A 27445-nucleotide genomic window follows, 5' to 3' on the forward strand; every position below is an offset into this window, starting at 1 on the left:
GTCCAGTGACTCGTAGCATGACACCTGAGAAAATTTAAGTAAGGAAGTATGTGCACAGGTATGTCTATGGGTTTAACTGGTACCACTCAGAATGTATCTGAAAGGGCACTGTGAATACTGAGAATGGAAAGCATCTTTGACATGATAGTATTTGAAAGGATCACGATGATGTATGAATCTGGTCTTTGCTGAAGCTTATTTGGGATAACTGAAATTCAGTTAATATCTTGGTATCTTAAAGTTATTTAAGCAATAGAAATAATTTTTCTTTCAAATGTGTATAAATATGCTGTATTTTGACATCATGAAAATACTGAGGTAATTTAAAATTTAGACTCCTGTCTACTCCTGGGTTCAGCAGTAGCAGTAGCAGTCATTTTTCTCCTTCTTGGTAGCTGGTGCAGTGCAGTGTTTTGACTTTCGGCCTGGGAGCAGAGCTGATAACAATGATGTTTTGGTTTGGCCAAGGACTTTGTGAGCCTCATGCTCTGTCAGGGAGGAGGGGAAGCCGGGAGGAAGCAGAGGCAGGACACCTGACCCAAGCTAGCCAAAGAGGTATTCCATACCACAGCACGTCATACCCAGGATGTAACTGAGAGTGATGAACTTGGGTTTTATCGGTCAGCTGGTGATGAGGTGTTGTAGTATTCTCTTCCCTTGTTATTTCCTTTATCGTTATTATTATTGGTGGTAGCAGTAGTGATTTGTGTTATAGCTTAGTTACTAAACTGTTCTTATCTCAACCTGTGGGAGTTGCATTCTTTTGATTCTCCTCTCCATCCCTCCGGGAGGGGGGGGGGGGGGGAAAGAGTGAACGAGTTTCCTGACTGGGTTTAACCATGACAGCTCCAAAAGAGATACTTATCTTTTGATAGACACAGCAGACATTTCCACACAAAGAACAGAGTAAGTGAACTTTGAGAAATGTTCTGTTACACGTACGCACATACAGCTGCATTTGGGGAAGGGATACAAACATTTCCCTTCTGTAATTGGAATAGAAGTTTTAAATGAGAGCAAAATAAAAATGCCACATCTTCTCCTTCCAAATCTCGGCAAATCTGTCCACAATGCTGCTTCACATCCTGTGGTAACAAGTACAAAAAGCCACCGAACAAATTCTTGATCTGGGGGATTTCTTGGTATAAATTTCATGTCATCGGGTATTTGTGTTTTCTCTCCAGTACTCTAGCCATTTCTTTATTTCAGAGGTTTGGTAGCTTTGAAATGCTTTCACTCCAAATGCCTTAATTCCCTCTTACTTCTATTATCTATCAAGCTTTCCTTTGACAGGGTCCCTGTTTTTCACATAGCTAAGCTTATGACTTCTTAACTCATGACTCATAAGATGAACTACTGCTACAAATTTCTCTTTATAACTACCTGAAAAGAGGATGGAAAGAAAAGGTGGCTAGTCTCTTTTCCCAGGTAACAAGTGATAGTACAGGAGAGAGGACAAGTAACAAGTGATAATGACCCTGTGTCAAGGAAGGTTTAGGCTGGGTATTAGAAAAATTTCTTCACTGAGAGAGTGATCAGGCATTGGGACAGGCTTCCCAGGGAAGTGGTGGAATCACCGTCCCTGAAAGTGTTAAAAAAACGTGTAGATGAGGGTCTCAGTGACATGGTTTAGTGTTGGACTTGGCAGTCATGGTGTAAAGGTTGGACTTAATCACCTTAAAAGTAATTTCCAACCTAGTTGATCCTATGAAAATTGGAGTTCATCAGTTGATGGAAGAATGAAATAAAAAAAGGTGACGGGTATCAGTAGTGAGTATAGGCCACTAATGTAAATCCACAGGAGAGGCTGTATTGAGGTAGTTTCCAACAGTGAAAGGTACATATTGATATTATTTTAAATCTAGTAAACTTTTACTACTGGAAATAATTCTGCTGAGCTTTGCCTACAGTCTCAATAGCCACGTTCAAGACAGATGAATTTATAGCAGGGTGTATACAAAGAAAGAGTGCAAGACTGATATGGGGAATGGAGATTCTAACCTGCATGAGATCACCAGCTCTCGCCTTACGTGCTAAACAGAGTGCTTGAGCCCCCCCAACCCCTAAACACGTATTGCTCTCTACAACCAAATACTTAGAAATAAAATAAAAACAAGTATTCTTTACGCTGACAATAACGATTTACTAAGAACTTACATACAGTGGTCATTTATGCTAAAAATTGAAGGAAATTGTGAATTGCTAGAAAATGCTGAGGAATGCTGTTCCATTTTGCAGGTCATGATATTAGTGTGCATCCACCATATGGGTACATTTAAGAATAAACAGGTCTGTGTCTCAAACAAGGATGTGCAGAAGGTGACAGTGATTGAAAATGAATGTCAAAGCTATAATCTGTATTAGCATACAACTGCAGGCAAGTCCTTAAAAAGTAGTAGTGAGATATGACTCAACAGATTTGACAGGTTAAAGGACAGACTTATAAAGACGTTAAATTGGCAAACAGAACTCCATTTTATCTATCCAACCTTAAGCTAAGGAGCACTGCAGTACACAAAAATATTACACAAAAATATTAACCTCATGAAAAGACACCAGAAAAACAAAGCAAAACCCACTTTGCTTCTTTCTATAGCAACTTTCCGAACCATGTGGCAGGTGAAAATGGGCTGCAGTGATGGCACAGGTGACACAGGCTTAATTCTATGATCTCTTGAGTATGAGACTAATGTTCCATAGAGCACCACAGGCAGAACACGGAAAGATTCCCTCATATATTAAGTATGTGTAATGATACAGCATTCTCTAGAATTCAGGCCTTACCCAACCAAGACTATCAAGAATTCACTTGGACAGTAAAAAAGCTAAGGATCTTCCCCCTAATAAACACATTATAGAAATAACTCAGGTTTCTGTTGATTTATGTTCTCTGAAGTTTGTCTTTGGCACTGACCTGACGAAGCCATTAACTTGAGGCAAAGTTGCATGCTTGATACTGTCTTTTTGACACTCAACTGTTCTTACACAAAGCAACAGTCATCAAATGATTAAAAAGTGAAAACAAATTTCCTTTAGCAGTGTAGTCTTCATGATTTACACAAGACTATTGTTTCTGTACAAATGAAACATTCAAACTGAAGTCAACTTTTTAACTTAACACAGAACCTTTTCGCTGCAATAAAATTAAACAAAACAAAACAAAACAAAAAACAAACCAGACACAAAAAACCCCAATCTACAATTACCTGGTTGGTAGAAATTTGGTGAAAGTTCTCTGGCAACTGCTCTTGCAATATCACATTCCTGGTGAGCAGCCTGAGCAGCCTGATCTGCAGCGTCAGCTTTAGCTCTTGCATGTGCAGTTCTGTACAGAGCAGAAAACAGTTTAGATGCAGAGAAGTCTTTTATGAGTTGCATCAATAACATGCAAGCAAAGGATTATTGTCCTCAGCTACCACACATTATATGAGATAGTGCACTCTTATGCTCACTTGCTGTAAGTAACTGCAAATCAGTTAAAGTATTTCGGAATCAACACATTATTCCTCTCAGTCCTTCAGTCCTGCTCATCCTTGTATCAAATTTAATTGCAGGTACAATATTTACAGTCCAAGCTTATAATTAAGATTTCTAGATAGAAGTAAATAGTACGTGACCAAAACCTGGGATTATAATTTTAATACACGTTACCAGAATGTGCATAGAAGTGTACAGAAGGTTGGACTGGGCCACTACACTGACTTCTAAAGAGGGATCTGTGAAACCACGATACACAATGGTCAAGAGGACTGTAGGATGCATTTCCACAGCATTTTCAGCATGTCAAAGTTAACGCTCATTCCTGGGTGCCATCTAAAATTTTTTGAAGGACAAACCTGAGGTATGTTGGCCTAAAAAATAAGAGAAATCTTCCCACAGTCGGACCATGTTGGAAAGGAATAGGATGGAAAATGTAATTGATGCTTCAATAGGCATTTGTATAAATAGAAAATTAACAGTTTTAAATGCTTGTTAACTCACTGAATTTCAAATCCAAAGCCATCTGAAAAGGCAACTTTTCTGAAGTCAAGACAACAGTTTGAATACTTTTGTAAAGTAATCTGCTCTTTGCTTCCACTTTTATCCTTCTACTAGTTCTTAAAACATCTTAAGAACAGCTTGTGCAAGTGCCTCTGATTCCAGACTGTGCAAATTGATAGTTGTGTGACTGCAGGATTGCATCACAGTTTGTCCCATCTTCCCTCCCAACTTCCTTTTTTAAACAGTCATCTGTTTAAAAATTCCTGATGGCAGGGATCTCTCTGTGCTTCCACAGCATTAGCACATAGCCTAGAGCTCTAAACTGGTTCATTAGAATGGAGGGGAAGCTAAGCATGGCAAACTGGCAGAGATTTTTCCAGCTTCCAGAGATATTAGCTTTTCTAAACCAGAAATATTGAATTTCATGATATCAGGAATTTTGTCATAACATTCTAGCAGAAAACTGACATTTAAGTAAGAAGAAAAATGGGTAAGAGGACAACAGCAGCAGCAACCTCGACCCCATGTGTCTGACGATACTAACCAACAGCAATCAAATAAATGAAAACTTTCAACAACTTTGCTGTAAAAAATCAGTGTTATTTTCAAGGAATACAGAAGAGTTCTATGTGGTTCAGATGAAGCAAGAATTAAATGTTAGCATTAATCAGAATGAGCACCAGAAGATTAACAGTACAGCAGACTTTGCATTTCTAAAAGGATGTTTAATCCCGAAGGGTACTAGTATAAACACAGACATAAAAAACCCCCACATAGACAGTTTCATCTGTGGTGCCTGGAGAAGATTTATTTAAGTTACATCCTCCCTAAAATGTGTGTGGGGATAAATGTTGAATGTTATTTCAAAGCTTAGCTTGTCATAATTTACTGGGTAAGTATCTGCTCATGCTGCCTTCTCACAGGTCCCTGAAAAAAAAACCACCCAAAACAGCAAATAAGCAGTAACACCTTCAACTTGGGGTGGAGGAAAGAAGCTGTTAATGAAAACAAACACACCGTATTACCCCATATGTGTTCTGTGCAGTTCATGAATGACTGTACAGTATGTGCTTGCTTAGTAACAGTAATCAAACCCGCTCTTTCTCTATAATCATTATTTTCAATTAGAGGAGCTATTCTTAGCTCCTGAATAATTATGTCTATGTAGCATAAACTTAATGAAGCAATCCTAGCACTGGGACAGTGTTTTGTGAGATAATAATGTAGTCTGCACATAGACTAGACACTGATCATCCTTTTGTGATGACAGAACAACCAGACTATCCCCATATAAAAATAGTCAAATACTATTGCCCCACTACAATAGACATTTTAAAAGCTAATATATTAAATGACCAGCATCAGGAAAACATTCTGCCAGGATAGTACAGTTCTTTATTGATGCCTGTGAACATCTGCATCATTATATCCAAGAAGCAAATCATGCATCCTGTTCAAACATACAGTAACAATTAGTCAAGGAATTAAATGGTGACATAAGTAAATAAGCTAGTGAAACTGTGCAAAGTACATCACTGTAGGAAGAAGCTAATGAAACAGAGGGTAAATGAGCACTGCTTTCCTTCACCACCTTAAATCACACCTATTTTTTTCAGCTCAAACTTCCTGCTATTCTGCCCCTTTTGTAAGCAGAGTCAGGAGTTCCAGCAGATGAGAAAGGGAGGAACTGTTCAGACACAAATGTTGTCAAGGAATGTCTCAATGACACACTTGAGCAGAGCCTCAGAGCTGCACTGTCCTGAGAGATGACACAGCACAAGGAATTAAATAGGCCCAGGAGGGTAAGGCACATCTGAGCAGGCCTTTGACTAGTAAAAGAGAAGTGTGTACGTAGCTGTGCTGAGACGCATCTCTGATGGTTTCCTCAGCAAGAACGACCGACAACATACGGCAAGTGTGAAAAGAACATGAGCACTGTGCTTCACCTGTGAACACAGGCATTAGCTGCATTATTTTCTATTATGGTTTTTGGATGTTTTACTGATAACTTCATCTATATGTACATTATCTCAATTTGAAACTGCATGTTCAGAAATCTCTTTCACTTCCTGAGTGTCAGACTCAAATAATTTTTCTGCATTTTGTTTTGTTTTTAATTCTGACTTCCACACTTGATTTGTCTGCATGTTTTCCAAATTACCTGCTGACAGTGCTGCTTGGCACTGTATTTTGTTTGTAGTTGTTTCATTTTGCCTTGCACAGATCCCCACACTATTAGAATGCTATTATCAAAGACTGGAGAAAAATATGTTAGTTTTGAATAGTTTATAAAGAAAGCTAATGAATTTGAAAGGGAGAGCTGTGAAGAGGCAGGCCTTTGTAAAAATTCAATCTCAGCAACTATAATACATAATACACATCACTAACTTTTGAACTGCCATGTGTCTTTATCTGTGTATTTACTCAAAAATATCATCCTACCATTAATGTTCCATGTGATGTCTCAAACAGGTGCTTGAAAGCTTTCAAACCAATATAAAATGAAAGTATTTAAACCAAAACAAATTTATATTTAGAGGAACAATCTACTACCTAGGTAATGAGTCCACAAGGGCGGTAAATGCAATCAAGACAGGGACAAAATAAAGTTGCATCTTGAGATATGGCAGAAATCAAACTGTACTTACATTAAAGAGGAACCCACAGCTATAAGCTCATGCAGAATTTTGGTACCTGGTGACAGCATGTCGTGTTCCTGTATCTACCAATCTCTTGCCAAAGAACAAGGGCTGGAGGACCAATGGCTGAGTAACTTTGCTGTTAGAAATTTTATTCAGACTCATAAGGGGAGGTCTGATTTTGAAAGAAGCCTGAACTTTCTAGCCTGGGGGACAACCAATTCCAATATCAATAACCTTTCTTGTCTGTGTTTGATTGGGTAGGTAAACATATACATATCACAGAATCACTGAATATCACCCAGTTCTAACCCCCCTGCCATGGGCAGGGACACCTTCCACTAGACCAGGCTGCTTGAAGCCCCATCCAGCCTGGCCTTGAACACTGCCAGGAATGGAGCATTCACAGCTCCTCTGGGCAACCTGTGCCAGTGCCTCACCACTCTCACAGTAAAGAATTTCTTCCTAAGGTCTAATCTAAATCCCCCCCTGTCAGTTTAAAGCCATTCTCCCTTTTCCTTTCACTACATCATCTTAGCTATACTCATGAAGATTCTGAGCAGTCAGGGGTTTCTTACAAGCAGTCTCCCCCCTCCAGCAGTACTACAATCAGATTTCTATCTACTTCTGTCTGAAAAGTGACTTGATGAAGGAGTACTGAGGACTGAAGAGCTTAAACATCTATCTAGCATTCTGCAGCAACAATGCATATATATATAATGCCATGTGTCTGGTATGCATTATGCAATGTTTAGCTAAATTTAAACGCCATTTAGAACTGCCCATCACCCTCCAGATTAGTTTGTATTTCCATGGCATCCTTCAAAGGCACTTGTAATGCTACCTCATTCAGAGTCCAGAGTAAAAATGTAAGCAATGTACGTTTACTTTGTTTCAGTTTTCAGCTTTTATTAAACACAGTGTTTCCAGCATAAAGCTTTCCAGGAGCTTGCTTTCTATTTCTTCAGATGATAGAAATAATTCTGTTTTCTCTTTGCCAAACACATGAAACATGATTATGCTTCTACTAAATTATTAACACTTACTTATTAACAGATTTCCATATAGTAAAAAAGCAGAAAAGGCTAAACCTACATGAAGTTCTCAGAGATATATTTCATTAATAAAAGCTATCAGGCTTGTCTGAGTAAGATTACATATTGTGGGTCACTACCCATATCATCCTTCTTGAAACTGCAATTATCTAAAAAAAAAAATATTTTCCATTTTCCTAATTCTAAACTACAGTGACTCCAACATTTTTACATTTCTGTCTATTGGAAGCTCAATGCTGCAAAACTGAGCTCTGATAAATTGCTATAGAAAACAATAGCATTTCCAGGAAAAGATGAGCTGGAGATGAAAACTTTAAGGGATGATTCTTTTGGTAATTCAATTTTCTGCTTGTCCCCATTTTATTTCCATATTCTTCTGATACATATCAGTAATGAATGCTGGAGAATTATCTAGCATCTATGTATTTTTTAACAGTGCAAGTGACAGACTGCCGTTTAACAAGTATGCCAGTCATCCTCCTCAGCTTCTTTCAGTGATAATAGTGCTGAAAAACAGTATTCTGCTATGCTAGGGTTAAAAAGACATATGTTCACAACTATGTAGAGCTAGCTAAGAATTGCTGGCTGTACCACTTTCAGCAACTCATTGCTGTAATACAGAAGTGAGGGAAGGTCACTGAATACTAGGGAGAAATGGGAATCTTGGAAACAGAGAGAAAAGACTGACTTAGAGATACTGCAGTACAAGAGCTTCGTGCCAGTGAAAAAAGTGCTCATAAACTGCAAACTGGAGTGGCTAAATGAGATGTCCTCAGTCAAGAACTCTGAACTTAAAACTCTTCAAAGTACTTGATATCTCCTTTGTGCTTTGACAGATTTTAGTTTCAACCACACCTCCTTCACACAGGAACTGGACTGTCTTGGTGCTGTCAGTAAAGTCTCATGTAGTGAAGCATAAGCAGATCTATTATGTACACACTGCTCGCACATTTATTTGTATCATCTTACCTAGTGAAGTTTGCTTCTGAAAACTCCTCCTTCCCACCATAAATCCATTTCTGGCTTTTTTTCCCAGTCCAAACTCGTATTAGAAGAACTGAAAAAAATACTAATCTATAGGTAACAACAGCTTAGAAATGGAGGAAATTCCTTACAACTGGCAAATGGCCTACCTGATTTTAGTACTTGCATAAAAAATAACCTGGGGGTAATGACTGGTTAGCCAAATGACATTTTGCAAACTCTTCATACACATGTAAAGATTATGGGTCCTGTATCTTATCTAGATTGTTTTGATTCAACATCTTTGGATTGTTTTCAGGGTTTCTGATTTTGTAACCTATGGTAACTTAATTAAACAGCAGCATAAATTACATGGAATTAAAAAGACACATCAAGATGGATTAAAAGTTAACTCTCTGACATATGTCAAAGCTTAATGTAGAAGACCTACAAAGAAAAAAAAAAGGCTGATGTGTGTGCTTTACCTTATGAATTAGTTTTTGCTCCAGAGTTAATATTTTACTTTCATGATGTCTCAATATGAATTAAAACATACCATGGTCAGTTGGCAGATTACACAACTTCTGAATTCCAAAACCCCCAAGTGGACAAATTACTGTAACCTACAGTTACTGTAACCTAAAGCTTACTGTAACCTAAAGTTCAGTGAGAACAACTCCAGAACCCATTGCATGAAACAGAATACTGGGAAACTAAACATCTAGCAAGTATGGGAGACTGTCATGGAAAGTAGCATAGAAAGAGTATGAGAATAATCTGACTAGCCCCACACACTGCAGCAAAAAGAAAGGTTAATGTGGTCTTTATATATGAGAGATGAAAATCAAGTACAAATAGGAATTTGTTCTTGCCGTACTACATAATTCAGACTCCATAAAACCACTGACGGAATAACTCCTAGCTCATCTAGGTCTCAAGAAAGAAAAAGAAATGTCAGGACCACAGAATAACAGGCTTGAAAAACTTTTTAACTTAAAACTTCCTGAAGGTCTTCAGTGAAGAAACAATGGGAAAGACAAAATGGGGAAGACAAGTGTTTCAGGTAAAAACTTACCTGGTCCAATGATAAAAACTGAATTTGGGCATAGTCAATCCTGAAATGTTTTGGGTATATTTCACAGAGAAAAAGAGAGATCTTTCTGAGTCTGTAAAATTATATGAGGCAGAGTACTAAAAGTCCCCTTTAATCCATTTTCTGAGAAAAGAATGGCATAGTCTTTTGTTTACAGGAAGTGGGATTAGATGGTTTAGGGACTGTTTATACTAGGTATTTCAGACATCCGACATGGGTGCTCTGATCATCTCACTGGAGGCACTCCCTTCTACTCCATTAAAAATAAAGAACTTGAAATATTTACAATTTGCTCCTCTGAACTGTGTGGATGTTGGACTCCTGCAGTGGTCAGCATGAACATGCTCTGCTGTGCCTACCAGTATACGAAAAGTCCTATGGCAAACACCAGTCTGTGTGTTTGTAGAAGAATTGGGTTTGAACTCGATGATCTTTTAAGTTCTCTTACAAGTCAAACCATTCTATGATCAGCTCCCTTCTTATGCCAAGATACACAACCCCTTTGCATTCTCCTTTAGACCTCTGTGGCCCACATCAATAAAACCAGAACTGCTCAGCAACTCAAAGGTACTGAGGTACACATTTCTGTAATTTACACTAGTCCCATGTGTACTCAGCAGTTCAGAAAGATTTAAGGTGAATGAAGGACAGCATCCATGAAAAATAAAGTATTTCTGAAAATCACCTTTAACAATCAAGACAAATTAGTTCAATTTCCTTAGTCTGTCTTTCAGGGCCTCACTCCTGCTCACCTGTTTGGAAAAAGACTCATATGCAGGTGTCTGAATTTAAAAAGCGGTTTTAAATTGCTATTAAGCATCACTAGGGAAGCTGCATTTACATGGCACTCCCCCTAACCTTAGGTGTCCCACTAGCCTGGCATTACTTATGTGCACACCAGATAATCTGCCCCTGGGTAATGGAGCTGGCTCTTGATGTGATGTATTCAATTTTATCTATTATTCTAGCAGGAGCTTAAATGAATGAAGTTTTGCTTTCATAATGATTGTACTTGACCCTACCACTGGCATAGAAATCTTGAAGATGGTCTTCAATTTCAGCAAGATGAACAGCAAAATAGCAAGCAGAAAGCAAGTTTTCCTCTGGGGAAATTTGGGGAAAATAACACTTCTGCACTTACAGAATTTTTTCCCCATTTTTGCTAACAGTGATTCACTGCTGGTATCTTTTCATGTCACTAAGTGCCAAGTACATCTACAGAAAAGTAGAAATCTTGATGCGCATTTGTCTATGCTACTTTACAGGACAGAGTATATCCTATTTTATTATTAAGTCTCCTTAGTGAACAGTATTTTCCTTCCAGTTCCCTGGCCCCATAATGTTAATTCCTGCAGACAGGATTTTTGGAAAGGGGTAAAGGAATATCTGCAACAAATTTGACGTTTCTGATCACCAAAGCCAATTATATTGGTTGACTGAAGACAGCTTCAGAATCTAGCTGGAAGCATAAAACAAAATAGATGCACACTTGAGCTTCAGCTGCTCTTGATGAAACAGTTAAGTGAAGAAAAAAAGAAAGAGATAAATATGTTTCTCTTCCCTTCATCATAAAATATGAGCTTCAAGGAAAAAGAACCCCACGTAATAAGCATTCTGCACTGAGAAGGTATAATTCCTACTCAAGGAAATGGGAATACATGGACTGTTGTAATCATTCGATCAGACAATTTCTACAGTATATATTTTAGTGCATTGCACTTCCCCCATGCCTTAACCCTGTTCTTTACCTGGGACAAATGAAATAAAATAGTACGTATGACAACTGCTATCATCAACACCAGTACCTGGCAGCTACTCTAAACTGTGTGCAAGAAAGCAACAGCAAATCATCATCCCATGGATACAGCTAGATGAAAACCAGGAACAGCTTACAGGAAGAGACCAGAAAGTATGAAATCAATTGTCAATTTTGAGAAAAAAAAATATGTTAAATCATTTTTTGTTAGAATAATTCTAGTTATAAAACTTTTGAAAGCCCTATTAATCAGCAAAACTAAGTCAGATTTCATCCTTCACAATGTCTGTATTTCTTAATTTCTCCTTTGTAGAGAGCTGATGCAGTTTTTTAAGGATTTTTTTTTTTTTAATTTTAGGGCAGGAAATGTCCAGATATTTTAGCAAAGAACACAAAAGCATTTGTAAAGCGAAATACATAATGTAAACCAGTATCTGATCTGTCCTTACATCATAATATATATAGCTTGCAACACATTGGTTACATGACAATTACAACACAGGAAATTACAGGAAAAAAAAACAGTGAAAATTTACTTAATAGTCTGTGGGTTTTGCTGGCTTCAAAAATGTTAAGATGAACTGCCTGAATGTAAATACTTATAAGAATATGCTTCATGCTTTTCCTAAATGACTTTGGCAGTCTCTCACTTATTAGATTACAGTTCTGGTATCAGAATAGAAAAAGTTGATTATTGTGCTTGTCAGAAGGAAATACACTAAGAAAAAAATCACAACTTCAGGCTTACTTGCTTGGTGCTTATTTGTCTTCCAAAAGCTGTAGCACGCACATTTATTTCTGCCATTTTCTCAAAATAATAGTAACAATAGTATGGAATTGAAAACTTCATAACCAATAAGAATAGAAAGGATACAATGACCATGGGATAAAGTTTAAATCTAAAATAGTTTGGGGGAGCCTTGAAAAAATATCTACAACATAACGGTAAAAAAAATAATTTTTTATGAGATACAATAATGCAATTTAAGCATTTACAACTAAAAGAAGAACATGTGATTAAGTTCTTTAAATAACAAACATATTGACATGAATGCAAACAATCTGTGGCAATGTGTTTTCTTTTTTAACAGTCCTTTTAATATCTCTGAGCATTAAAATCTAGTGGAGAAACAGAACTTTGGTATTGTCATACTTTTAAAGGCGTGTGTTCAGTCTTTGTCTCCTTAGCAGTCTGACAGCCAAAACTGAATTGGGCTTATCTTTCTTTGCGTGGTTCATTTCTGTTCCCCATCAGGTGCCAGATGTCTACAAAAACAGTATTGATAGTAAACTGTCTAGCAAACCATTCTGGGGTTAGTTTTCCTATTTTCAGTTGTTACAAATTCTCTGACATGTTTAAAGATAACTGTTAAAAGAAATTTCACAGAAATACTTGAATAACGGAAAACACCGATGTGTTATATCTGAGCAGCCTTATCAGCAAAAGACCTAAGCTCTCCATTAAAGACAAGTGCACAAGTGTAGGGATGGTTGTATATGATTTGACTTTTCTCTAGGCTGGCAGATATGAATGAATCTGCTTGTATCATATATTAATACAATATTAATATTAATATACATTAAGAGACTGAACAGTAAAAACAAGCTAAGGAAAGACTTTGATGATCCTTCCATCTGTAAACATGTAATTCCTCTTAACTGAAGGGCACTTCAGACTGAAAGTAACGTTGGATCCTTTCAGGCATAGAGCAGGTGACAGCTATTGCACAGGTTCTGTCATCTCCAGTGTGAAGGAAATGCAAAACCTGGGTTTATGACAAGCACATTTAACAGCTTCAAAATAGTCTTCTCTCATAAACATACCCCCCCTTCCAAATATAATATTTGTATATATGTACCCTTTGTAGCTACCGCAATGCTGACAATATCACACAATTTGAATAAAATAACCAGCAAGTCCTATCAGTTACCAGAAAAATTGAAAACCCAGGATCACTGCTCTCCGCTGGTTCCCATAGGGCTGATTATCTTTCCCAGATGCCCAAAAGGCTTTTGCTCCATTCAGAGACTGCTGAGAGTTCACAGCAGCCTATTTAGTCCTTCTTAAAGCAGTCCTTGACTGCTTTGTTCATCTGAGGATATGCAGATCTGCATGGTAAGTCTAAGGATTGTGACAGTAACAACTTATTGCAGACTTACAAAGCCTACTGTTTTGAGACCCTCTCAACATAGCCACTTGTGGTCTATTTCCTCCTTTTTTTCCTTACTATGGTCCTTGTCTGGATTCTTAGCATTCTCCCCCACTCTCTTCTAGAAAGCAAATATTCTCTTTTCTGCACCACTAATAGCTGAATTTTAGTGCAAATACTACTACATGCTATGAAGAAGGAAGTCCCAAAATAATCCTAATTCTTATTTTCCTCTCTTCACACAAACACAGATCTACCAGACTTGCCAGATTATCTAAAGGTTGATGGGTTTTACTGACTCTCATGACTCTGACACCAGAGCAGCTGGTAATACAAGAATCTCCTATTAGGCAATACTATGCACTCCCCCTCCCATTAAAAAGCTGTTCCTACTAAGGCCCAGTCTTGAGATCTGGTGCCCTGAGAGGAAGGCAATTCTTGAGCCTCAAACCCAGCTCTCCTTGTAAAGTATCTTAAATAAGTTATCTTCCTAAATTGCAGATCCCAGTTTAAAACCATTACCCTCATCTTATCACAACACTCCCTGATGAAGGGTCCCTCACCATCTTTCCTGTAGGCCCCCTTTAAGTACTGGAAGGCTGCTACAAGGTCTGCTTGAAACCTTCCCTTTTCTGGGCCAAACAACCCCAACAACTTACTTTGTCAGGTTGTGTACCAATATAAGATGGTCCTTCCCAGAGTCCATATAAATCCACCTTCACCTGAATCTGTACCTTACTGTATGAATCCCATGGGGTAAAATGAAGGTCAGCAGCAGGGAAGGCTTCAGTCTTGCCTCAGTTCTTCTGCTGAAGCCTACATTACTGGGGGCTTAAAGGAGGAATGGAGGACATTCTTGAAGAGCCACTGGAAGAGCAGGGTAAGCAAACACATGCCTCCCTGAAGAATTTGTAATTCAAGATGATCGGTGCAAGGTAATTAAAGATTATTTTTATATAATTAGCAAAATAATAACAATAATAATCTCTCCCCCAATGAACTACAGTCAGAATTTCAGCTATATCTATCAATGAAGTGTATGTCTACTGAACATGGAATTTGACCTCCTATTATGCTTAGCTGCCAATATTTAATAAAACATGAGGGCCCATTCCATAAGTAGCCTTGCTGCTCTGGCATGAGCACAGTCTGGCAGCAAGTGGATGTACATGGAATGTGATTTCTCATTGGAAAGGAGAAGTCACTTGGTAACAAATAGAGACTTACTCTGCAATCTATTAAATAACTAACATTTTCACTCTCTATGAGACAGATGTGTGGTGAAAGGTCTGCTGAGATAAAGAAAACTCGTGCTATAAAATACAGCCCTGAAAAGAATTGCTAAACTAATGGGCTGGTTTACAATGAATTCTGTGGAGCTCCTTTAATGTGAGTTGAAATGTGCTGGCAGCAGGTTTTTTTTCTAACCCCCATGCAAGTGAGTCCAGCTATAAAGTCTTGCAATTTACTCTTTTTCTTGAATGGCTAACCTGTCTAGTTGCAAAGCAGTGCACTGAATATTCAAATTGTTGAGAAAATAGGGTACAAATTGACTTCTTTTTGAAGGGTCAACATGGAAACTGGATTGCTATCTGACCATCAAGGTGGAATTCCACAGAATGGCAGAAATACAAAGAAAGCTTTTAGGAACTCTTAGGTCTAGGATTTTTATGCACTTTAATCAGAATTCTTACAGGCAGAAATTCAACCTATCTGTAAGTTTGCTAAAAGAGCCATTACTGGAGAGTAGAATGATACCCTCTTCTCATGTTTAATGGGTATGAATAGCAATTGAAACCACAGGGCTGCACAATTCCATAGTATCTGGACAGAGAGCATACAAGTCACAACAGGAATCACTGCACTATAGCTCTCTTTCATCAGCTTTTGTCAAGGTAAAAACAAAAGTCAGTTCCTTATTTTAAATACATCACATATTTTACAAAGAGTGACAGCACCACAGAAAAGTTCAAGATGCAACATCCTGTACTAGTAATTTCAGGTACACCGTACATTATCTTCATAGAAATGAAGCAAACAATGACTCAGTCTAAGACTTTGAACATGATAGGATAAAATCAAGTATTAACAGCCTACAAGTGAGATAGCACTGGGACAACTTTATAATTTTTTTTTTGGACAGGAAAGAAATGGCCTTTCTTATCTACTTTGAGAAAATACAGAGTTTCCAGTGCTAAGAAAACAGGAACGTCAATTACAGATCTTCTGTAAAGCAAGGTCGATTTTCTTTGAAAAAGGCTTCACAGAAAGAAAGAAATCTTTAGAGAAGGAAAGGAAATAAAAGCCATCTCTGACACGGAAGGCTGAAACTGAATGGGCTGGAAGGGAAAAATTTATATTTAAGGACTGAACCATTTGAGGTCCTAACAATTAGTCTTGAGGGAAGAGGACAAGACAGAGTCTGAAGGGTCATATTTTATAGTGTGTGTTAAAAAGAGATCTCTACTTTCTTGTTAAATTTGTTGGGTTGTCTTAGAAGCAAGAATATTGTCAAAATAAAAGGAAGGCTGACTCCCATGGCAGCATCTCAGGAATATTTGGCATGAGACTTCGTCTGTGATGCTGGAACAATTCTTTTGGCAATTTTTAGCAGATGTGTCAGTCCCCCACTGCCCAGGGTAAGAGGTCCCAGTTCTTTTGGTGAGTATATGCCACCAAATTTACACGCTGAAGAATCATGAGCTCTAAAAAAGCCCCATTTCCTCCAGAGCACCTGAAGCTACGCAGCTACACATTCCAAGCCATAAATGGTTGGGATATCCATTGGGTACATTTCTTCCTGCAAAGCTACTTGGCTAACAGTAGAACCTTTTGTTTCACCAAAATTGAGCTCTTTGTTGTCATGAGAACAAGGTGTCACTCCACCCTATATGAAAAGATGATTCCCTGCCAGCAAGACGTGGAAGTCAGCCAAACAGCTTTAGCAAAGCTGAGGTATAGTTTCCTCAGAGAAAGGTCAAGTCATCTGGGGTCTTTGTCCTTAGGTGTGCTTTTGCTTGACAGAATCCTTCTGTACAACTAATAATACTTAGGAGGCTCAGCTGGAGTCACTGTAAAAACATTCAAGCTCTTTTTCTTGCCCCTCTCTATAAATTAGTCACGCCTGTCTTTGGCTGGTGACTATAAAACTACACTACAGTGTTTTCATTGAATTTAGCATCACTCATTAATGTCAAAAATGACCCTGCATGAATAAGAAGATGACATGACATGACTTCCAAGATGTTAACCATCTACGTGGGCCTCAGTCTTTTGAATCTCCAGACTCATTAACAACATACTATGAGACCAAATTCTTCCACATACACACTCCTCAGTGGTAAAGCCTCAGATCATAACAGAAAGCCAACTCTCAACCAATATCTAAAAGACAGTGCCTGAAAAAAGTGAAAAAACAATTAACTGGAAGATGAATTTCCTGCTTTCAGTCAATCCCGAGTATTACTCACACGATGCTCCCGTAAGACGCCAAATAGGCTGATGTCGGGTAGAATGCTGCACAAGGGGGAATGGGCCCTTGTCCAGCGAGAAGGGCACAGACCAGAAAGCCAAACCTCCTCCAGGAACATTGTATAAAGTGTACTTGGTACTACAATTTATATTTGGGCTAACTGCTATCTCATAACCAGTGACAGACCAGGTTTAGTGGCTGAACCTCATTATCTGTAATTGGGATCAATATGGAGACTCATATTGGAGTAACTATGGCTACTGATGTCTATGCTGGGAGCACCAGTGGTGTCGTCATTCCAAAAATTTTATCTCAGCAGGGTGTAAGAGTATCAGTATGTTGCTAACTCTTTATTATTCTGTGACATTTTGCTACCGCAGTTGGGCATTAGTCTTCTCCGTGGTGTACTTAATGGACACTAATTGCTTACAATTGAAATGCTGGAGCTTACTTTAAGATTTCATGAGGCCATGAGCTGCTGCAGAAGATAGAATTTCAGTCATGAATCTCACATATTGTGCATTCAAGCAGATAAGGGCAGGCATATGAAACATCTGAACACAGAGTTTCCCTAGCAAAAGAATAATTGATTTTTTTATGTTGTACAGGGAAGAGTATGTTAGTTGCATGGTGGACTAAATTTAAAGAATGCAGATTCTTACCTGCTCAGTTCAGAAATCTGGGCAGGGGCATATGAACCAGTGAATACCAGATCAGGACAGACAGAAATCTGGAAGGTTTTGGACATGTCTGAGCTGAGAACAAGCATTTTCAATACCCATCCCATTCTCCCACTGACAGTGAGAGGGAAATAAGTAAGCCCCATCTATGCTATCCTTCTACATGGAGGCCTTAGATGTCTTATACTATGGTAGCCTACATGGAAGCATAAAAGGCTAAGCTAGGTGTAGGTTCAGAAAGTGTGCTGCTATTAAAAACAAACAGAACAGCTCCCTGGTCTAACCTCCCTGAAGAGTGTACACACCTCAAGTGACACACACCTGAAGAAGAAATGCCATCTGGTGAGACTGGAGCATGACGCACTGCATTGTTGCAACTGAACATTGCTTCTGCGTAAGATTTTTGCTGGTGTTATGTCAGAGCTGAATTTAGCCCTGCTGGAGATGGGTTAATTAAGCAACGAGTCGTCCACCTCCAGCTAATTACTTTTCCTCCTACAATATCTCTGCATTAAAGCGTATAAATTACATCTAACACAAGCTTTAAAAACTTCGAAAATGTGAAGTTTGGAATTCAGAAACTTAAATATGCTATCATTTTTATGTTTTGGTTTTTTTTTTTCAGAGGTGCGTGGTATCCATCTTGAAAAAAAATAAAGAAAAAAGGTCTGTTATTTTGACAAGTAATATGGCATTGTGTTTAATAATCAATGGAAACTTACCTTTCTCTTAGTAGTGGCAATGTCACAACTACATTCACCCAGACAAAACACTGCACCCTTGACACTTATGGTACAAGACAGAACTGCAATTCTTCAGCAGGTCCAGAGGAATAAACTACTTAGATTTCTTTGCAGGTTATACCTTCTTTCTCTTAATGTCCTTGCAAGTAAATTAATGTATTATCTCTAAATCCTTCTACAGTACAATGCTCTTTGTGGTAACTGCAGTTCTAGTACTATCCATCTACTTTATTCAGTGGTCTCTTACCCTACACATGAAAACATTTCCAGAGTAAGATTTGGTTTACATGCAAAATATAACAGTTAGTTTGGAGTAAATCCATAAACCCAACTGCCTTCTGCCCCAAGCACTTTCAAAACACACAAGGAAAAGGCACTGTTACCCTGAAAGATAACAGAGATAATTCCGAATAGTTAATCCAGAATATTTTATATCTAGAAAATTTTACACAGCTAAAAAGTATTTTAGCTATGGAGAACAATCTCTACATTGGTGCTGTCTGCTAATTTACTTATTACAAATCAGGTGTATGTTTTGTTGCTTTTTTTTTTTTTTAAATGAAAACTCTTCTTTCCCTTACAATGCTTTTTGGAAGAAGCAAATCATGTTTCCCTCTCATAATTTGCTTGGATGAAAGACTGGGGGACACAGAAGCAGTGCCACTAATCTCAGATGAAAATATTTATGAAAGGTCTGACGTTTTTTCTCCCTGTTATACTTCAGACAACATTTTTTTAGAGTGCTCAAGAAGAACAAAGCACATGTTGTCTAAACAAGTTCCCTGAAAATGGTATTGCCTCTTAACGGTGTCAAGCTTGTGTCAGAACAGAAATATTAAAAGGGAAGAAGCCAAACAGGTAAGTAAGGACATAACATATGCTCAGCAGCAATTAAGCTGTGAAAGCAGCATAAGAAAGAAATTAAAGTATTTGAGAGTGTATCTGTGGAGAAACAAGAGTCAAGGTGAAGAAACTAAGATTTACAAACAGGAAAAAATGTATCTTCAGACAAATTTTACCAATAAATGTAAACGCTGAACAGTACGGCTTAGAAAATTCCTTGGTATGTGTATCTTTGGTATGGACAATTTTTGTCTTTTTCCCAGTGAATTATGAAGGCAAGAAAAGAATTAAAGACAGTTTCTGAATTTTGGGTTGGAACTACATTCACCCAGACAAAACACTGCACCCTTGACACTTATGGTACAAGACAGAACTGCAATTCTTCAGCAGGTCCAGAGGAATTCAGAGGAAAGAAGGTGTGTTTTGTTGCTGTTTTATTTTTGTTATTGTTTTTTTAAAGCACTATTTATCATTTCTAGTTTAAACTGGTTTTGACATTATACATTTCAATCTATAGCAATAGATACTCTCTGGCAGACACCAACAGCCTCTTTGTCTAGCTTTCCTTATATGAGTGGCAAAGAGAGAACACCATCTCCTTGCCAGCACATTCATACACAAGATGATCAAAACTGTAATAGTTTTTTTAATTTAAATGTTTTTGCACAATAAACAAAAATATGTAACTTATCAGTGTAGCTGTATTTTCTAATCTATTTCAACACCACTAAGAAATATGTTAGAATTATTTTTCAGATGTCATAGCCACAAAGTCTATTTACCACTACATGCAGCAGAATTTAGAACTAGGTATTTGAATTAACAGATGGCAAAATAAACAGAATACTGGTTATAGGAAACAAGTAGAATTTAGCAAGATTAAAGAGGGCAACCTGTGCACACCTTTCACACATTCAAGTGGAATGAAGAACAATTATCTTATGCTCTTTTATGTGGCAAATGTGGTTTTGTTTTGATTTTATGTTCGCCACTACTGAACCATCTTTATACTGTATAAATGTGTACATGGTTTCAGAAACAATAGCAACGGAAGCATTAAAAGAAACCCCAATTATTATAAAGGGAAATAATACAGAAAGAAATACCAGATCCCATGTGCACGGTCCTACTGTGCAGAGGATTCTCTTCTCTGGCTGGCATTTTGCCTGAATACGTTTTTTCCAGGTCATCAAATTCCCGATTACATTCATACAACAAAGGAACATATTAGATCCCTTTAAGGGACTGTGTAGGACAAAAAAAATCCAGATAAAGCTAGGCTACAGTTTCACGTATGCTTAAAACTGCAGAAGAGCACAGCTGAAAGGAACCATCTTTTCTTTCCCCCAGTCTCAGCCAGCCATTCCTGCACTCAGGAATGTCTCATGTTTCCAGCCAGTTCCTGGTACCGGTTCATTGGTACTGCAGGCTAAAGAAGTACTTGAAACTACAAGCTTCAGGAAAGAAGTAAGGAAATGAGAAGGTTGGGCAATGAAAGAGCTTGGTATAAGGACTACTCAGTTTTTCTTTTGTCACTGGGGGCCATTAAGTCTTGGGTCATTCTGCTCCTGCTCAGGGAAGAATTATTTTCTGGTTTTGTTACTCAGGAAAATGCAACAACAAACCATGAAGCAGCTGCTTCTCTTTCACAATCAGTTTTTGCTCCAAAAGCTGGAATTGTTTGTATCCCTCCCCCAACAAAAAAGGCTCAGTACATTACAATAAAGTCTTTCTGTGGTCTATGTGGTGATTGTGAAATATGTGCAAGGACTTCATGCCTCATGGTTGGATATATTCTTTTGCAGGTGCTCAGTTTGTACTATCATACAGATTTGGTGAAGGGGAAATTAAGCAATGAGACAGCTCATGAAACCAAGATGAGCAGATTCACAAGCTAAAATACCATACCTGATAAAGTTAGGCAAAGCAAACAGATACTACAAGAACACTGCAATGGTTGTTTTGGCTCGAGCAACTTTACAGTATGTTTTCTCAGTCCTCAATACTTCTCATCCTCTGCAGCTGGAAGGAGATACGGCATTCCTCACTTTCATGGAGTATTTTCTGACAGGCTATTTAGCAAACTTTGTTGTGACCAAAAGGATTAATCCTTTGGTAGTCATGCAGTAAATACTTCCAAATGATCTAAGTAATTCAGTAAGACTTAAACTGTGAAATGACATTTTTCTTACTTAAAATATCAATCCAATTCCTAGTTTGCCTCCATAGGTAACACACATTTGTACTAGAATTCTCACCATATCTTTTAAGAAACTGCTCTACTGAGAGATGATCTTTGACATTATTCAGCAAAATACTCCTCACTGCAAATGTAGGTCAGGAACATCTAATGGGAAGTCTGCCTATGGCACAATATTTTCAGACATGAAAAAATACAGTTTCATATACAGAATCAAAAAGACTACTAATCAAGAAACTAAGATTCTTATTTACATTTTCATATATGATAATTAGGATGATTTTACATGAAACAATAGGCTAAAGTAGTCTTTAAGAATACTTCTGTATTGTGCAGGCCCTCTTATGAACCATAAAACAAGTAATAAATAGAAAACTTCTTTTGAGACAGACACTTCTTTATTGCTCATGACACACAATCTAAAACAGGAACATGTCATGCAGATGAAACATAGAGGGAAAAGTCCACAAACAAAAAAACCCAACATAACCAACCAATCACCAAAACCCAAATGAAATATACAGGAACATAAGTAAAATCAGAAAACCAGACTTGCTCATATGCTGTCTAGCAATGCAGGACACAACTTAATATGGTTACGTTTTTCAACACTTCAAATCTTACATGAAAGACTGACTGTAATGAACAATGCATAAGTGAATTTAGACTAATATTGACTTTTAAAGGCATCAGTTTAAGTCCATAGAGGTTATTTAAAAGTCCATGCTTATCATGCGATACCACAGTGTCCTACCTATGGCTCCAAGTTCATCAGGACATCTGGCCCATTTTCCTGAAAAATCTCGGGCTTCAGGGCAAAAGTTTGATGGCACGTACGCTCATTATGTCCTTTGTCTTGGCACAAATCAGTTCTGTATGTACATATAAATATATATGCATATCTATCTATCTATCTATCTATCTATCTATCTATCTATCTATCTATCTATCTATCTATCTATCTATATCTGTCCTTTGGTGACTTTCCAACAGGCCACCCAGCATGCTGTTGTCACAGCACAGGCATCTCTCTGCATTTGAACCACGTGTACTGATATACACTGCAAGAAAATAGAGCTGTCCTGTGAAATTTTACTACAACTATCCTGGTTTTTATCACTTTGGCTAACAAACAACAGATTGCTTCACTGAGACCTTATTCTGGGATTTTACAAAGTTTTTCACATATTTACAAAAGCTTATAATCTTTCAGATAATGATGAAAAAATACAAATTAACTGTATACACCAAAAATAAGCTCCTTTTAAGAAATCCACTTAAAGTGCTTGGCAGCTACATGAAGATTGTTTTAATGAGCGCACAGACTTGTGTACTACAAAATCAGAACTATCTTGCTTACATTCACTGCATCTTGATGCTGACATTAAGTCCCAAGACAGTAACTATGTAGCAAAACAATATCAACTGATATAAAAAAATTAATAAAGATCATGCTTTGCTTGCAGCTATTTAGTTGATGTGGAAAACCAGGTTATAGCTGATGAGATGGAAAGAACGATCACCATAGCAACAATTTACCACTTAACAATGAAGGGGGAAGGGTGCATCATCTTTTCCTACTTGCACATGTAAACAATATCGGTTCAAAATTCTCAAATTCAGCTATGTATTTTGTTCTTTCAGCCAAATATACAATGAAAAAAATGTAATAGTACTACAGCATTGCATTCAGCATCGTACGCTAGTCCTATTCCCAATGACAAGAAATTCAGCACCAGTAAAAGAAAATAATAATGATTTTAATTAAAAATCCTCCTTAGTAGCATAAGCTATCATGGAAAAGCTTGTTTTGCTAAAGAATAAAATACCGCAGTGAAGTGGTAAAGAATAAAAAATACAAATTTTTAGTTTTCAGCAGTGTAATTCATGTATTAAAAGAAAACCTAAATAATAGTATCAACCTGTTTTTAAAGAAACATTTTGGCTAAAAGAAATAAAGATTACATATTTACCAACACAACATGATCTATTACTGCTCTGGCTAATTTAAAAATATGACTAAAATGCACTTCCTGTATCTTCTTTGGAGTTATTTGTCATCTGTCACAGAAAGGGTGTGTATAATTAAAATACATTTTAACTAGTTCTCCTGTGTTTGCTCCCCTCCTCCTATACATGCACAGAACAACACTTCAACATCTGTTACTTGCATCACCTTGAAGTTTACTTCAATCACCTTCAGTATTGTCCATACTGTTCAGATACCTTAGGATGAAAAGAGGACAGTGAAGAACTAACTGCTCAGCAGTCACTGATGTAAACTGAATGACACTGGAATTTTCATTAGCTGTTTTGGGTTCTCAGCCTTTGAGGCAGGCACTAAGCTCATCTACTCGTTGTTTCACCTTGGTACTTTTACCCCATCTCTGCAGCGCATACACTTTATCTTCAAAGTGCCTTGGTAAAATAGCGAAATTTAAGCTGCTCACATTTTACACTATGTGGGGATCAGGAGCAAAGCATTATGAAGCTCAGCAATGCCGTACTCAGATATGAGGAGTAAAAATCTTAATGCTCAGAAATAATGCTTAGATCCTTTCATAGTGAATGGGAGAGAGCCTGATGTACAGATTAGGTACTGGGCAGCATGTTAAACACCAAGAAGCTTAAACTTGCCTAAAGGAGATACTCAGAGACATATTCAAAATAAATTATTTCATTTGGACTTAAATGACTCTGTGATAATGAGTTGCAGGTAGTAAAAATTTTGAAGAATTTAAGCTCTAAATTCATGCATTTAAATACAGATGACTGGCTTATGGTCAGCATTCAGAAAACATTGCCAAAGGCAGAATTTGCAGTACTGTACATCCTTTGTGTCACTATTGGTAATTAGGACATTGAATCCGGAAGTATGAAACCTGAACTGTGGGTGCCTGCTCCCAGTCTGAATCTCTACTACCTATATACCAGGAGAACAACTTAAGCTGCCAAACTGAAGAGTTCTTTTGTGGAGATAAGATACCACCTTGAGGGTGGTCCACTCTGCTGCCAGGATTACAAAAAATAGTTGGTCCAAAAAGGAAGGAATAAAGTGGGGAATGTAACTTGAGTTTTTATTAATGCACATAATTTGGGGGGAAAATAAACAAAACAAGTAAAAAACCCCCAAATCCAACACTGTAACAAAAATTTGCAGGATCCATACAAAGCAACACCGCGGGGCACTAACAAGTACATGAGATTATTTAGGCTTCTTTTTCCCCAGCAAATTTTTACTGTACCACATAATATATCTAGGACGTGACTAAACTAAGAGCAGTGACAGAAACATTCCTAACACTGTGCTTAAAATATGGTGCCGTAATAGAATGAATGGCTTTAGGTAAATCGCCAGCATAAGAGAGATTTCCAACCAAGTGTGCAGAACAGTAGAACTTTTGACAGAAGGTTATCGTTGTAGTTATACCTAAATATGATCCAAGACCAGCAGAAAAGTCTTTTAACATTACCTATGATACACAGGGAGTAAAACTTGAAATTACCTTTGAAAAACTCTTGATACAAGACAATGTAAATCTGTGCAGAGCTGGTTAATTACTCTGGAGACAGATCAGAAGAGTCACCACTGATGCACCTCAGTACAGCAAACATGGTAAAGGAGTTCTTAAAGCAATTTCCCTATGAGAAGGTGCCAGACTAGTCCTGCTGATCAAAGTGCCTTAAGAAGAAAGGAAAAAAAAAATAAAATCTAGCTAGCACTACTATGACAGAAATATAAAGAGGATTTTCATGTACAAAGGGTTTAATCACTTTCAAAAGCTAAACAAAACACTACAAAAAAAAAAAATTACAGAAAAGAGACAGCAGAAAGCACTCATGACTGTCAGTAGCATGGCTGCATGAAAGCGCCGCAGGGGGAAAGGGATCAACGGTACTCACACTGTCACACAAAAACTGAATCCAAATAAGTCATTATCTGTCATGGCACTCAGATAAACAGAACACTATAGATATACATATAGATATGGCTGCAGCGTAGCAGTAGAGTTCTTCCATAATAAACACAGCTACATCAGCTATGCTTGAAGCCTCTTTTTCTCTTCAGGCAGATCAGCAGAGGCGCAGAAGCACGGCACTGCACCTGGCTGGAGAACATGCTGGGGCCTCATCTGCATATTCAGACAAGGTTCCTTCCTACTTAGCAACAACCTGTTGCCCATCGCTTGGCACTTGGAACCCAGAGAATGGAAAGATGGAGAAAAATGTTTTTCCTGCTCTCTTGCTAGGTGACCGTCTCTGCCATAGAGCAATGGTGTCTAAATGCCCTGCCATGGCAGGGCAGGGACCCTGTCACCAAGGCACCTAGCAGTAGTGGCCCCTCATTCCACTACACTGCTGGATATACATAAATAGTTGGTGAGCGATGCACATGTTCATCCCATCTGATGTTCCCCATCTACATTGTTTCCATCCAGTAAATCCCTACCCACTCTCAGCTGTGGTTGAGAACCCTTGGGAGTCAGGAGTGGGCTGCTATCATCAAGACAATCCATTCAGTGTACTCCCAAGCCCTCTTGTTCAAGGACACTGAAGAGCCAGCTGAATGTCACTGAGGAGACAGGCTGAATGGTCACCCCTACTTCCAAGTATATTAACAACTTCTAGCTTTTGCATCACCAAGACTTTGGCACATGATCTTACAGCGACAAAGGTAAAATCTTGAAAGTGAAATACAACCCTGAAAGAGAAATTCCTGTGGCAGATCTTCTTTCCCTTACCCCTTCTCACCCTGCATTTTCATGAAAGACAAGATGCAAAAGAGGTGAAAGATTTAGAGGAACAGGTGCACATTGCAGCACCAACCTTACCAGGGTCTACAAATAAGCTAACAGAAACAGTCACAGAAACACAGAATGACAATGCAGCAGATCTATCAAAATGAACAAGTTTAGGACATCATAAGCAAGCATCTCCCCAGTTCCTTTGGTTATACAGAACCTCTACAATGGAGAGAACTTGCAAAACATCTAGCCACCATGCGCTAAGGTTGGGATTATAACAGAAGGTGAAGAAGTGGGGCTACACAAAGGAAATTGCACCCTCAGATATGTTATCTTACAGAAAAAGTACTGGATTAAAGATGGAGAAGAAATAATCAAAAATGGTTCCCTTTGTGTGAAATGCCAGGATAGAGCAGCAAAAACCCTACAATAACTTGCCATACACTTAAGCAGAGCCCAGCAGCAACTAACGGAGGTCACAAGCGCAATTACTATTTGCTCAGAGACACAAGGAAAAAAAATCAGTCGAGGAGCAGACTATCAATCTAATGCTTTTACTCCACAGAAACATCAGTATCTTTAACTGTGGCTTATTCACTGAGGGTGGAAACAGAGGTAATGTACTGTATTCATACACAATGAGGCAACTAAGGTGGTATTTGCAAGAAGGGCAGGAAGCAGCTAAGCTTCCCAGTTACCGAGGATGTGCTGAGTGCAGTTGCTGACATTGCACTGCTCCTGAAAAGTCTGTTAATAAATATTTGCTTAGTATATTGTAACTTGAGTGCAGGAGAGGAAAAGTATCCCTCCGTATTAGCACACTACAGACAGCCCTTACAAGCCTCACATGCTTTTCATAGCAAAGAAGAGAACAGTGTTCTTTCTCTTAGGAGAATAAGGTTCTTCATAGAGAATACCTCTCCCATATACTTTAAAAGAACTACCCAACTTTCCTAGCAATGCTCCCTCACAGCCCTTACAAGAAAATACCAGGAGGTTCAACCCACAACAGAAATTACTCCAAGGAAGACAATTATTTATATAACTTTGAGCTTTTCATCACAAAAGCAATGGGATTTCTTCTTGTAATTTCAGCATTAGCAGAAGCAGACAAAATATTTCAAA

At 38.0% G+C, this 27445-nt stretch overlaps 1 protein-coding gene across 4 annotated transcripts in view; it reads right to left on the bottom strand.

Annotated features, from left to right (window-relative positions):
* JPH1 (junctophilin 1) overlaps positions 1-27445 on the bottom strand; it is an 89682-nt gene that overhangs the window by 32707 nt on the left and 29530 nt on the right. For all 4 annotated transcript variants that reach the window (XM_057426228.1, XM_057426230.1, XM_057426227.1 and 1 more), the window contains exon 3: positions 3207-3325. In XM_057426228.1, the coding sequence (XP_057282211.1) occupies positions 3207-3325 (119 nt within the window). The remainder of the gene's footprint in view (positions 1-3206; positions 3326-27445) is intronic.

This window comes from Pezoporus wallicus, unplaced genomic scaffold (assembly GCF_028554395.1).
Source record: "Pezoporus wallicus isolate ANWC-B61680 ecotype Strahan unplaced genomic scaffold, APGP_CSIRO_Pwel_v1 contig_4131, whole genome shotgun sequence".
NCBI classification, from domain to species: domain Eukaryota; kingdom Metazoa; phylum Chordata; class Aves; order Psittaciformes; family Psittacidae; genus Pezoporus; species Pezoporus wallicus.